The 12,950-nt window shown below is 42.6% G+C and overlaps 1 protein-coding gene across 2 annotated transcripts in view; it reads left to right on the plus strand.

The window, feature by feature from the left end:
* LOC121097589 (vascular endothelial growth factor receptor kdr-like) overlaps positions 1–12,950 on the plus strand; it is a 141,486-nt gene that overhangs the window by 60,320 nt on the left and 68,216 nt on the right. For both annotated transcript variants that reach the window (XM_040614716.1, XM_040614717.1), the window contains exons 6-9: positions 1,401–1,537; positions 3,037–3,196; positions 3,779–3,896; positions 5,645–5,820. In XM_040614716.1, coding sequence (XP_040470650.1) covers positions 1,401–1,537; positions 3,037–3,196; positions 3,779–3,896; positions 5,645–5,820 — 591 coding nt within the window. The remainder of the gene's footprint in view (positions 1–1,400; positions 1,538–3,036; positions 3,197–3,778; positions 3,897–5,644; positions 5,821–12,950) is intronic.

Below are 12,950 nucleotides of genomic sequence, written 5' to 3' on the forward strand. Positions count from 1 at the left end.
CACTCCTGGTTTTGAGAAATTACCAAGTGTTAAGGTGGTACAAAATATGAGTATTTTATTCAAACCCCACCAAGGCTTTGTTTGCTTGGATCGAGCTGTATTTACATTAAAGCAACTGCTGGTTTAGGATAAACTAAACAGTAGCTTTCTTTTTGCTTCTGGTCACTAAACTCACAAGATCATGGTATAAAAATCTCATTAAACTGCTAATTCATATCTTTGGGTTTTTATATAGTTTGTCTTGGTGATTTACTGTACCCTTTCTCTTGTATTTACAGTTGAGCTTCAGATCAAAATTAAAATCTGAATTTGAAGCAACTAAACATTCAATTTTTGAGTGCCGGGCATTTACGTGAAGCCAATTAGAATTTATTTTTCTTTTGTTTTCAATGTATGGTCATATATTTTTGAAAGAGGAGAGTTTATTGTGACTTCATTCCCGTAAGATCATGGCATCCTTCTATAGAATTAGCACTGAGCTTTAAACAACAGGCCTGTAAATTTGTACAGCAGCCAAATAAAAGTCCTGTAAATCCCTCTCTCTCCCTCTTTCTTCATTGTTGAAGCAATTATTTTTTACTAGGATCATGAATGCAAAGCTAAAACCCCCGTTAGGTCATCTCTTTGTAGCCCAAAGGACGCGGGGAATACCTTACTCGCTGAATGTACCGTGGTCAGACACATTTTGTATGGGGCACCGTAAACATGATGTGGGCTTATTTCTGAGCTGATGTGTTTAAGGCATCAATAAATATGTAAGACCAAGATTTGTGGATCTCATTCAGGAAAGAAAGGTAGCTGGTCATCAGAGGGGAGGAGAAATATGTTTCATGTTTTACAGAAAATAATCCTCTTGCAGATATACAAATCATAGTCATAGAATCACTTAGGTTGGAAAAGTCCTTTGAGATCATCAAGTCCAACCTGTGGACTGCCAAGTCCACCACTAAACTGTGCCTCTAAGTTAGACATCTACATATTTTTTGAACACTTCTGGGATGGTGATCCCACCACCTCCCTAGGCAGCCTGTGCCCATGCTTGAGCACCCTGCTGAGGCACTCAGAAGGATGAGTCACTTCTGAGAACTTTTTCTGAGAACAGCTGTGAACCTGCTGAGTGAGGGTTGGTGCCACCACAGCAAATGCAAGAAAAGTAATTTATAAATTACTGTGCCCATGGGATCAGTTAGTTTCATCAGCTGATATTCAGGCATTTATACAACTGCCCTAATGTTTCCATCTTGTGGGCATTTCCAACAATTTCCGCATAAATGACAGAAGAAGGTCAGGCGTTTTGGAGAGGAGCAGATGTTGGGGGGCAATCAGAGTGCGGATGCCATCTTAAACACGCTTGATGCAGAGAGCACTGTGTGGTTATACCTTTGCTTTTTTCATTTCAGAGAGCAGAATACAGAACCTGACTCTAAAAGCAACTCCCAAAAAACTGCTGGTTGGAGAAACTCTCTCTTTGGAATGCAAAGCTGAAACCTTCATCAACGGGCGCATTGAGTTCGTATGGACATGCCCCCGTGGGACAGTGAGTTGATGAAAATTCTGCATTCTGCTTTCATGCAGTCTCCCCCTACCCAAAAGAAAGAACTGTCCACAGGCCTGAGTAAACCCTAACTACCACTTATTCTGAAATATATCCAACCATTTGTAAGCCTACAATCGATTGTATTTTCAGTCTGAATGAATCTAAAACTTGTCTGACCATCTTGAACCTGCAACTTAAACTGCAAATCTCAGGCTAAAAGCCAGGAGTGTGTTTCTTGTTGGGATGAATAGCTGTCTCATTTCTTCTGGCCTTGTTTCTTGATCCTGGCTCACAGTGGCAAGTCCCAAGGCAGCCATGGAGGTTGCATGTTGGCAATCTGCTCATCAATCTTGGCATTTATTAAGTAGGAAAAAGTGAAACAAAAGCCAATTGTATCTGCTGAAATCTCCACCAAAGAATGACATTTAAATTTTGAGTGTAGGTTCTTGAGTTTTCTGTGGAATGCAACACAAAAATGCCGGACTTGAAGTAGAAACATGTAGGAGACTGAGCATTTGCTTTGATGTACTAAAACCTTTTAGTTCTCCCAAGGAAAAACAGAGGGAAGAAGGGGTATTTTCCAAATTAGTTCATTTATCTGAGATACTACTCATGGTTCTATTTGATGCTCAGAATGAAGATGACTGCTTTTTTGTTGTTTTTAGTTCAGGAAAATATACATTTCAAAGAATCATCTAAGCCTCTTGGAAAAGTGTAAAATGTGATTCCTAAAAATTGATTCTCCTGTTTACTTAAAAAAAGAATGTCTGATTTTGTTTTGGTGAAGAAACTGAGGAAATTATAACAGAATTTATAGAAGCACAAGCAATATGCTATTACTGAATTTTGTTTTGTGAACCCCATATGATGGAAGAGAGTTGGCTTTCTGTGAACCCTCCTTAGACTTCTAACATTATAAACGTAAAATTTCCTGGCCAAATCTCTGGGTTCAAAAGTCCCATCAGAAGTGGTAATGCTTTCTAAAATTCTCCAGGAATTTGCATTGGCACTTGGCTGTCATAATAGATTATATTTCTGTCATAATACTTTTCTTTTAGAAAGTAGGAGTTTTTTAAGACATAAAAATACTGACTGTAACAAAAAAAAACAAAACCAAAACCAAAAACCACCATCAAAAAAACCAAAGCACAACTCTGACCCTACAGATGCCAATGGCAGGTTTGCACTGAGATCCCTGGGATCTGGTCCCTGAGAAGGGCTGATCTGTGACGAATCCATCCCCTTACCTACCTGCCTGCCCAGATTTCAGTAGAGAAGCGCCACAGGTCCACTCTTTCTCTCTCTCATTAGATTTGATAATGAAATCTCACACAAGAGCTCTTCCCGCTGATTTGTCTTTTATACTATTTATCTTAGGGATGGGGAGGTACGATCATTTTGATATGAATCACTGCTTGTCTTTACTGGCAGACTTTGAAAGGATGAACAAAATAATCCAGTTTATGCTGCTTTTTGACCACCTTTTTTCTGACTTCCAGCACCCTTATCCTAAAAGAACGATGGATCAGACAGACATAGTGTATAAAGTTGGCAGCAGCCTGACAATTGAAAATGTCACCATGCAAGACGGAGGCCTGTACGTATGCAAAACATTCAACATAACAAGGCTGGAGGCCAATGTCACCGTTACAGTGTATGGTGAGTTCTGCAGCTTAACCAGAACACCCAAGAACCAAGACTGTTCAGTTTAAAGGATAATGCCACATTATTAAATCTGTTGACATAGAAATGGCATTAGGAAGAATGCCAACTAGGTAAATCTCTAATGGATCTATGGGAGAGTCAGCACCCAGCACTATGTTTTCAAAGGAAAAGTTCAAGACTGAGACATGTCTGAGGACATGGATTAATGGGGAGCTGAACTGTTTTGAACAAGCTGGCATCAAGTGTAGTTGCTGCTGCTCTGGGAAATGTGGCCCGCTGGCAATAACATGGACAAGAGCCACCTCAGCCATTTCTACATGCTGCTCCAGGGGCCGTGCAGATGCATATTCTCTGCTTTAAATAAAAAGTCCTTCATTTGGAGAGAAACGGTCCTGGCTGTGGCTGAGCTTTGCAGGGGAACTGTGATTACAGCTTGTCATTCCGTTTGGTTGTCTGCAGCTTCTGCAGATCTGCATTGCAAAAAATCCAGGGTAGACACAACGCAATTCAAAGATGTGAGCGCTGTGCTGTGGCAGATCTGACATTACTTGTCTTCCTGTTCACTTCTCTTTCCAGACAAAGCTTTCATTACGATTTCCCATAAGAAAGGGCCTTATTACGAGATTACAGCGGGACACAAGTCACTGAAACTGGCTGCAAAGGTGGATGCCTTTCCTCGTCCAAGTGTCACCTGGTGAGTACAATCATCTTGAGCAAAATCAGGAATACGCAACCTTCTTTTGGGTTCCTGTCTAGAATAGATTTTCACTGTTCCTTACCACACAGGTAAAAGATGAGAGCTGGGAATGCTCACCGCTGGGGTCCCAGGTCAGCTAAGGAGATGCTCTGTGAAGCTGGTCAAGCCATACTTCTTTCCCATGCTATTCTTCTCTCCTAGTCATGCAGAAAAATGGGGGGTTCCTTTACCTGGGACACAGAACTGTTTGGAAGACTCAAGTAGAAACCTACTGGGGAAGGGCTGCCATTTTACCACCATTAGTGTGGTCAGTCTGCCAGGAGGCAGTGCGTAATAGAAAGTTGCAGGATGCATTCTCAACATAAGAAATTGTTTCTCTTCATAACTTTTAAATAATTTCCTCCAATCCTGTACCACCAGCAATGTCAGATCCTTGCAGATAATGCAGTGAACCCTGCTGAGCAAACTAAAAGCTCCATCAGAACTGTAATGGATCAGCTTATTAGGAGGGGCAACATGTCAGCAACTCCAGGGAACATTCATCTCCCTTTACCCTTTCACCATTTGTCCTCTCTTTTGCTACTTTTTCTATGCTTCATTCTGCAGGGGGTCTTTAACAACCCCATCCGACACCTTATACATCTTTAACTGTATGAAATCCCATACAACAGCTGATGTGGGTTTCCTTGTCCTGGCAGAGAAGGTGGCTTGGGTGAGTTAGCACCTGCACAGTACACTTGACAACAAAAGGTCTCGGTCAGGGATGGGTTTGCTACATTTTTTTAGCAGTGAAATAACATGAAACTCTCTAATACTCAGTCAAATCAGTGAAATCGGTGCTGCCAGGAGGTATGTTTAATTGTTGCTGTTATTTAGGACATTGAAATGTTTTTGTGAGTTGAAGTGGGGACCATCCCCCTCTTCTCTGCCAAGGCTTTGTTCTTGGGGCTCAGCGTGGAGCTGTGTGGTAGCTGCCTGGGACCACCACAGCTGCCTTCCCTGTGTGTTCGGAGCTACAGCTGTTCATGTTGGAGGTCTCCCAGTCCAGTTGTTTAAACGACTGTAAAGAAGGTTTCCAGCATTCTCAGGCAGTAGGACTCATGCCTCAGCTTCTTCCACCAAGCCTAAAGCTCTGTGTGTGGCAAAGTCTGGCCTATTTCATAATCATAACCCAAATTTGCATATTGGATAAGCAGTGGAGTCTGCTCACGCAGACTCTGCTATCCTACTCTTACTGAAGATTCAAGATTGTGAATTCTTCACTGACCTTCCTGTAAATTCTCTGGGTCACAGACTTTAGCTTTTTCAGAAACAGTAAAGGGTCATACATACATATTGAAAGACAATTCTGCTTAATTAATATCTTGGTTTAAAACTGATGTCAGAAATTTTGGCTCACTCACGACTTCCTGCACTTAGTATCGCATATCCAGCATAATCTGGGGGCACCTAGAGTCCATTCCTGATCATAGCTGAGTATGCAAGAGGCACGGTTCATTCCATTCCATTAAAATATCTTTTCTCCGTTTGCTGGGTGAAGCCATCCCATAGCGCTGCAGATGCTCGGTTTTAGTATGGGAGGATAAAAGGAATAGTTGTCCAATTCAAGCAGTGATTATAGATCTGCGTTTCCTTTGCTGTTTCTGAAGAACGACTCCTTACCCACCCTAATTTGGGTAACAGGCTTTCTGAGGGCTAACACGTGTGTATGCACATGCTGAGCCTTCACGGGACTTTCAAAACAGGTACAAAGATGGCAAACTGATCAAGGATAACCACACCTGCTACGAGCCGGATCCAATGAAGTACAGACTGGGCATAAGAGATGTGAGACCAAAGCATGCTGGAAACTACACCATCGTCTTGAGCAACGCGAAATACGGCCTCTATAAGAACCTCACCATGCAGCTGGTAGTGAGAGGTAAGGACCTGGTGTTGATAATGTTCTCATTTTTTGTGCAATCCTTTACCAGTCAGCAGGAATGGGTGACATTTCCCTGCGTTTAGCTGATATGAGCCGATACAACATTGTGCATAGATTATCACCTTACTTAGGAACCACTGAAGATCCATCTCATTTCACCACTTGTTAAATCAAAGCAACAGAAGGAGCTGCTATGAGGAGCTGGTCTGAAACAAGGTCACTGAAGTCACTTTCCAGGGAGGTATGGCACCTCAGAAATACCTGCAGCACCTCTGTGTCGGGACAGTGTCTCCACGGAGGGAGGCAGAGATGGCCTGAAAGCAAACAAACTTAGCAGGACTTTAATTTTAATAGGAGTTTGGGAGGGTATGTAGCAGTGAAGTTGTAGATCTAGGGGCAGTTTCCCAAGAGAAGTCATGGAAGTTTGATCTCTTGAGGTTAAAAACTAGCTTGGGTAAAGCACTGGAGGACATCTGCTGGGACAGGAAAAGTCTCAATAGGGCTGACAGAAGGAACTAGAAGAGCTACCCTGTCTTTTATGTCTCTCCATCATCCTGCTACGGAAATACTTTCTAAGTCTGTATTTTATATATTGCCATTTATCTGCTGGGAGCACTTGAGAGCCAGGTTCTTTTTCAGGGTAATCTGAAGAAAACTGAAGTAAACTGTGGTGTGCACTGAAGCAGGTTCACTTGACATAGAGGGAAAATAGATACTGGAATCACATTTATTAATCTCCCTTGCTGGAATAACGGAAGACAGAGCCACATTGTCTCTTTATACATCCGCTGCCTCTTTTAATCCATTGAATTTGGCAACAGAGGTTGAATCACGAGGCCGAGCAGGAGTTCAGCAAAAGTTAGCTCTGCTTCTCTTTGTATTTCCCGAGGTCCACTCAGGCAGCGAGAGAGAGAAAGTTATTGATAGGCTTGCTCTCTTTTCTGTGCTGAATTCTTTTCTGCTTACCCTCTTTACATGAAAAAATATTCTCAGTTGTCCTGTTTTGTATACTAATGTGCTGTTGCACCATGTAACTTCCAGCATTTGTGTTTTTCTCATTTCACCTCTCACATTTCAGAAAGGAATAATGCCTAACAAATGGAGAACTTGTCCCTATTTGGCCTATTAAAAATGCTAAATAAGACATGGTAGCTTAAAGCACCTTAAACATTACATAACCTAATGTGTGATTTAGGAGTGGAGAGAGCTAAGAACATGCTTATGGTCAGGTACTGCAGCTCAGCTGATGAGGAAAAATGTGTTAAACTGCAGTAATTTGTTCACTTGAGATTGTTTATCCATACAATGGTTTTGCTGTCTTGTTAAAAGAACGGAAATATTCAAAGGAAGAGAAAATTAAGAACGATAATAAACTATCTTGTCAAGGTAAATATTGGTGTTTGCATGCAAAAGAGAATGTTTACTTGAAGAGCAGCCGTTCCCCAAATAGGCATATAAAAAACAAACAGACCTTGTTTGTATCAGCAAGACGCTATTTCAGGATTAAACCATCCCATGCTCTTGACTACAGTACAAGCCTTTCATCTTTATTGTATGTTCAAGTGTGTGGTATTCTGTCTCACACACAGTGCATGCCTAGCATGGTGCTCATTGTTAGCCATTTGGAGACATCAGCCCAACAAAGACTTCAATCAGGAATAATTATTTAATTGCAAAACCACCATTTCTCAAGAGTCTGCAAAGTCCAGCGGCTGCAGGAATGTTACTGACTGGAGGTGGTGCATGGTGAACCGCAGGAAAATTGAACAGCAAGCGTTTCTTTTCTGGTAAAAGCAAGTCACCCCAGAAATGACAGCAAGCAAAGGAAAATACCTGGCAAAGAGCACCAATGTTTGTGAGCTAATGGCTGCAGAGAATGAGAGTATTTTTGCCTTGATTGTAGACAGGACTGAACAAAACACCTAGGAAATCTTTCTTGCTTTTGCCAGGCTCTTCTCTGCAGCACTGACCCGATGCGCTGTACGTGAAGCACTCAGCCCAAGGAAAGGGTCATTTTGCTGAGATGCATGTGGGTAGAGACCAAAAAAGGCAAATTTTGCTCCTGAGGCTTATCCGACGGCAGCAAATTGCCTTTTTTCTTGTGCTTTCAGTTAAAGGGACTGCTTTTTCAGATCTGGGCATCATTTGCTTTACTTTCAGAAAAAAATCTGAAGCTCCAAACTGAATGCAGATTTGAATTTTTCCCTTAACTCCTCAACAAATAACCTGACACTTTCTCTCCAGTCATCATGACTGATATCCTGGTATCACACCTGAATAGATAAATTGCTTGGAGTTTCAGCAGACACTTAGACATGGAGAAGGAGACCAAAACATTTTCTAGCTGTTTTATGCAGGGATTACCATGCCCACCACTGAAACACAACCACCTCTGAGCTGGGAGGTATGATTAATGTCTCTGCTTAGAACCACAGGCGGTCTGCAGTTACTGAAGCTGGAATCTGAACACTGGGATTAGCAGACTTGATGGAAAAATCCTCTTGGGCTTGCAAGTGAACACAGTGGCAGGAGCATCAGTTTTGCATCATGTCTGAAAGCGGAGCCTGCAGCAATTCAGCACCTGATAAGCCTCGTGCTGAGTACATAACCATGTACCAGCTCCCTATTACCGAGCAGTAACATTTCTTTTTGAGTAACAGCATTGCTTCCCAAAAGCCAGGGCCAGTCTTTCAAATATCAGAGCTGCATCTGTGAAAGTGAGTTCTGATCTATACTATTAAAGATGGAAAATTATTTAAATAGACTTTTGAATGAGAAGATAAATGGCATTTGAAAATGCTGCAAGGGGACACTGCGTTGAAGAAATTACAAGTAAGCACACAGCCCCCTCTCCTGTGAGTCTCTTCAAAACAATACATCATTAATGCTCCTGAGCATCACCGTACAACCAGCAGGCAGCATGCTGTGAAAAACCCATCGACTGCAAATTTGAACTAGGTGTAGAGGAAGTTTAAAGTTAATGGTGTTGTGAATTGTTGTTCACAAACAAAGTATAAACAGCAGCAGGACTCATTCATCAAACTGCACTATATTAATTTTTGCAGCGTGTTTTATTCATTAGTAATGGCAGCAGAAGAGAATCCTTTAAGCAGGATGAGAACAAGATAAGAAGTCATCTGCTTGAGCCCTGCAGGACAGGAGCTGATACGCAGTGTATGTCCTGCCCTGCTAGAAGACCAGCACTGCTGCAGCCTTTCCTTGGAGTCACCTCCTGTGCAATTAATTGGTAGCAATCACAGTAGCTCTGACATAAAACATATACTGCAAGTGCAAAGTATTTCAGTCCGTAGAAATGAGCAAAATATTAGGAACTGTTTCCCCCCAAAGTCTGATATGGCCATAACACTGGTGAGTATCTGCAGTGTGCAGAGGTAGCAACTGTCTCAGCTTCACAGAGGCAAGGAGCAAAACTGGCAAACAACTCCCAGAGCTGCAGGGTGGGAACTGATAGAAATGCCGGCCCCAAAGCGAGGACCTGGTGACAATATGCAGGAAGGAGCATGCTGCCTGGCCTGGAGGAGAATCATGCTGCTATTCAAAAAATGTTTCTTTAAGCAGTGGCTTAGCTGTGCCTCTGGTCACCCGTGCTCCCACTGCAGCTGGAATTTAATCTTGCAGGAGCACATATCTCCCTTGTGTAGTCACCTTGGCTCATTGTAGGACTCAAGTCCCCAGGAGGTAGCTGATTGCATTTTCAAAACACTCCTTCTTTACATATTTACACATCAAACACTGTCCAAGAAGCGGCGGGTTGCTGTGTTTTTGTTTTGTTTGATTAAATTCTTATTGAGAAAAGCTTCAAGAAAATAATGTCCTGAAGAATTTGGAGGGGAGGGAGCAAGGAGAAGGAACAATCCTAGCAAACAGCTGGTGGCTGCACATCTGAGCCAGCCAAGAAGGAGAAATGTGGGAGAAAAGTTATTCTGGGCTGGAGTGCAAAGCAGTTTCAGAACAAAACATAAACACAAAACCTCAAATCTATTTATGGGCAAACAGGCTGGATTTCATTCTCACCCTTGTACAAGTCATCTGCATGTATCAGGGTTCTTGCTGAGCCCTTATGGAGCAGTCAGCATGCTCTGACCACTACATTGTGAGTGAAAATTGTATTGAAGCATAAGTTAATTCAAAACTGGCATGAATAACCTCCTTCACCACTTTGCCTTTCTTCTTTGTCCCAAAGTTTCTCTCCTGTGCTCCCTCAAGGCTCTTCCAGCAAATATTGCTTTGGGTTCCAGCTGCTCTAGTCAATTGAAATTGCATTCCCTCGTACAGTCCTTGATCCCCCAAGCTCTTGCGTTGTATCTATAAGAAATGCAGGATTAAGTGCTAGAAATAGCCTCTACCATAAGCAGCAGTAATTCACAGGCTCCTTATGAATTCCCTCTCTCCTGGGCAAGGATTGGAATAAAAGGGGTGCATGGAGAATTCATGTGTGCATTGCCATGTGCTCCTTGTTATGTCAGCAAGGTGACTGGCTGTATCTCGATTTGTTACTAGGAAGAGTTAGCTCCAGAGCACTTAACGATACATGTGTTGCCCTACTCTGTAGTCAGGCCAGCTCTTCATATTTGGTTTAAAATCAAAGGCAAAGGGAGTTCTGTGCCTGACCTACTTTGGCTTGCAAGGGATGAGTTGACATCAAAGGAGTCCCCAGTGAGCTCCATAAAAGTTAATAAATATGTGGTGATCCATGTGAACAATACCCCATCACCTCAACCAGACCCAGAAATAGTCTGAAGAGGGAAATGAGCCTTCAGGATGAGGTTAATACATGTGGGCTATGCCAGTTCAGAGAAAAAGAGCTCTTAGAGTGACGGATCCCAGTTAAAGCCATGTGAAGACAGAGGGGGAGACTGTCGCAGTCTTTTGTGCATGGAAGGGCCACTGAAATCTCCGAGTTGGACACAGCTGCATTGTGAGAAACAGCAATTTCTTTGGATTGTTAGCTCAACCCAACTGAGGTTTTGGTTAAAGGACTGAGCCAGATACACAAAGCAGGGCTACGTAAAACAATCTACCTTCACCTTTTCTGCATGCTTCAGTATCCTGCCAGGACTGCTTTTCCTTTGTGTATCAGATCCATCTCCTGCGTAGCTCCTTGGAGGATGACCCATTCAGGAAAAATCAGAATAGAAAATCTAATTTTCCACCTCTTGGGCCAGCCAAGCAAACCAGAAACACCAAAATAAAACACAGCTTGTCTCCATCCAGCCCCTGTTCCAATGTGTTCCTCCCCAGGCCTGTTGCTTCGTTTTCCTCCTGGGTGCTGGCAGCAACAGCTGTGGCCAGTGTGTTGGGTGGGCAGGACACACAGCTGGGAAGAGCAAGGGCGAAGAGATACAGCGCTCCAGTCTACCCTTCAGGTCTCATTTATCAGACACAGGCAGAAGAGAAACAACTGCTTTTTCTGGGAGATATATGAAAGAAAAGGAAAAATGTGGTGGCACAAACAGACTGCAGTGGGTCTTTCCGGCACACTAATTATTAGCAAATTATGAAGAATTTTCTCACTGACATTATGCAAACCCTACACTCTTGCAGCTCTGTAGTCCAGCTTCTACTCAGCCTCTCTGCACTCCCAGGAGAGCCCCTAATGAAAAAGTCAGATGAGCTATTTTCATTTTGTTGGAAGTAGCCAAAGCAATTTTAGGAAGAGGAAGGTGGGGGGCCTGCTGGAGTTTGCCAGAAAAATCTGAAGCATTCAACTCACGTCTTTGCAGCAGCAATCTCTCTCTGACAGCCCTTAAAAACCAGAGCGATGGGGGGAAGTCAGAAAGTGGCAGCATGTGGTTTCCATGCTGTCTCTCAGCCAAGCCTGCAGGTATATTAACTGTTGTTTTTCTCTTTTGAAAAGCAGGCAAAGGGGGCAGCAACAAAAATCCAAGAAAATTGCCTGCTCTGCTAAAAATTAAGCAGTTCATCATTACATGTTTGCTTTTGAACTCTGTTTTGCTACAAAAGAATAAGATGGGGAGAGACAGACAAGAGAAAACCCTTTTGTTTTCCCAAAGTTTGGCTGCATCGGGGTTGAATGACAGATCTGGGAAAGGTGGTATAAGACGGGAAAAGACAGCTTTCTTCCTACAAGGTGAAGATAGATACGTCCAAAAGTGACAGTACAAGGTCAGAAAAGACAAAACCAAGCTGCACTGCCATTTTAACAACAAAATTCCCTGTAGGGTACGTCAAGTGCCTTCTGATTTTTCTTAATATCTGTTCATGCAGTATCCATTTGAACAGTTTCTCTTCCCTTTGCTCCCACCCTGTTGGCATTCCCAGCCAATAACGGTGGGTTACAATGGAGCAGCAGGGTGTGTGCGCTAGAGATTAGGCAGGCGACCAATAATCGGTGACCCTACTTCTATTCCTGGCTCTGGTATTAACTCACGGAGTGATTTTGGCCACTCATTTCATCTTGGCATCTGCTTCCTCAGAGGTACTGTGGGGACAATGCCATGCACCCCCTTCACAGCAGCCTTGTGTGCAATGTGCACAAAATAAAACAAAAAAGCAAACACAACGAAACAAAGAAAACCACCCAGACAAAATCAGCTAGGGTCAAACACAATGTTCTGTTCAGCTTGAAACAAAAGTTTTGTTTTCAGGTCATTTAACTCATTTTTTCCTTTCTTTTAACAAAAAAAGAAGAGGACACCCCCCACCCCACCCACCCCTCAAATCGCAGAGATCACTTGTAAGCCAAACACAGACAAACTGGTTTTACTTTGGGGCAAAAGTCATCCTCTTTTTCCCATACTGTTTGACCAGTCCAAACTTGCATTAATGAGTTTCCTATGTACCTTAGAGAGTAATCATCTAGCTCAAGCTGCGGAATATTCACCCAGCTCAACTTGCAGATCTTATATTTCCATTAAGAACTGCACAAACATCAGATGAAAGACTCTAAAGTGCAAATTATTTTTGGAAACAGAATGGATAAATAAAAAACAAGTTGCCACTCTATCAATAGTTCTAATGAAGCCCCATGTCCAGCAAAGTATATAAGATTGAGGAAATGCTTTACTGGACCACTCTGTTATTTTAATGATGTGCTTAATGTGAAAAGATTTTTTGAAACCCAGTTTAAATGGTAGTGGGGAAGG

Source organism: Falco naumanni, chromosome 14 (assembly GCF_017639655.2).
Source record: "Falco naumanni isolate bFalNau1 chromosome 14, bFalNau1.pat, whole genome shotgun sequence".
Classification (NCBI taxonomy): Eukaryota; Metazoa; Chordata; class Aves; order Falconiformes; family Falconidae; genus Falco; species Falco naumanni.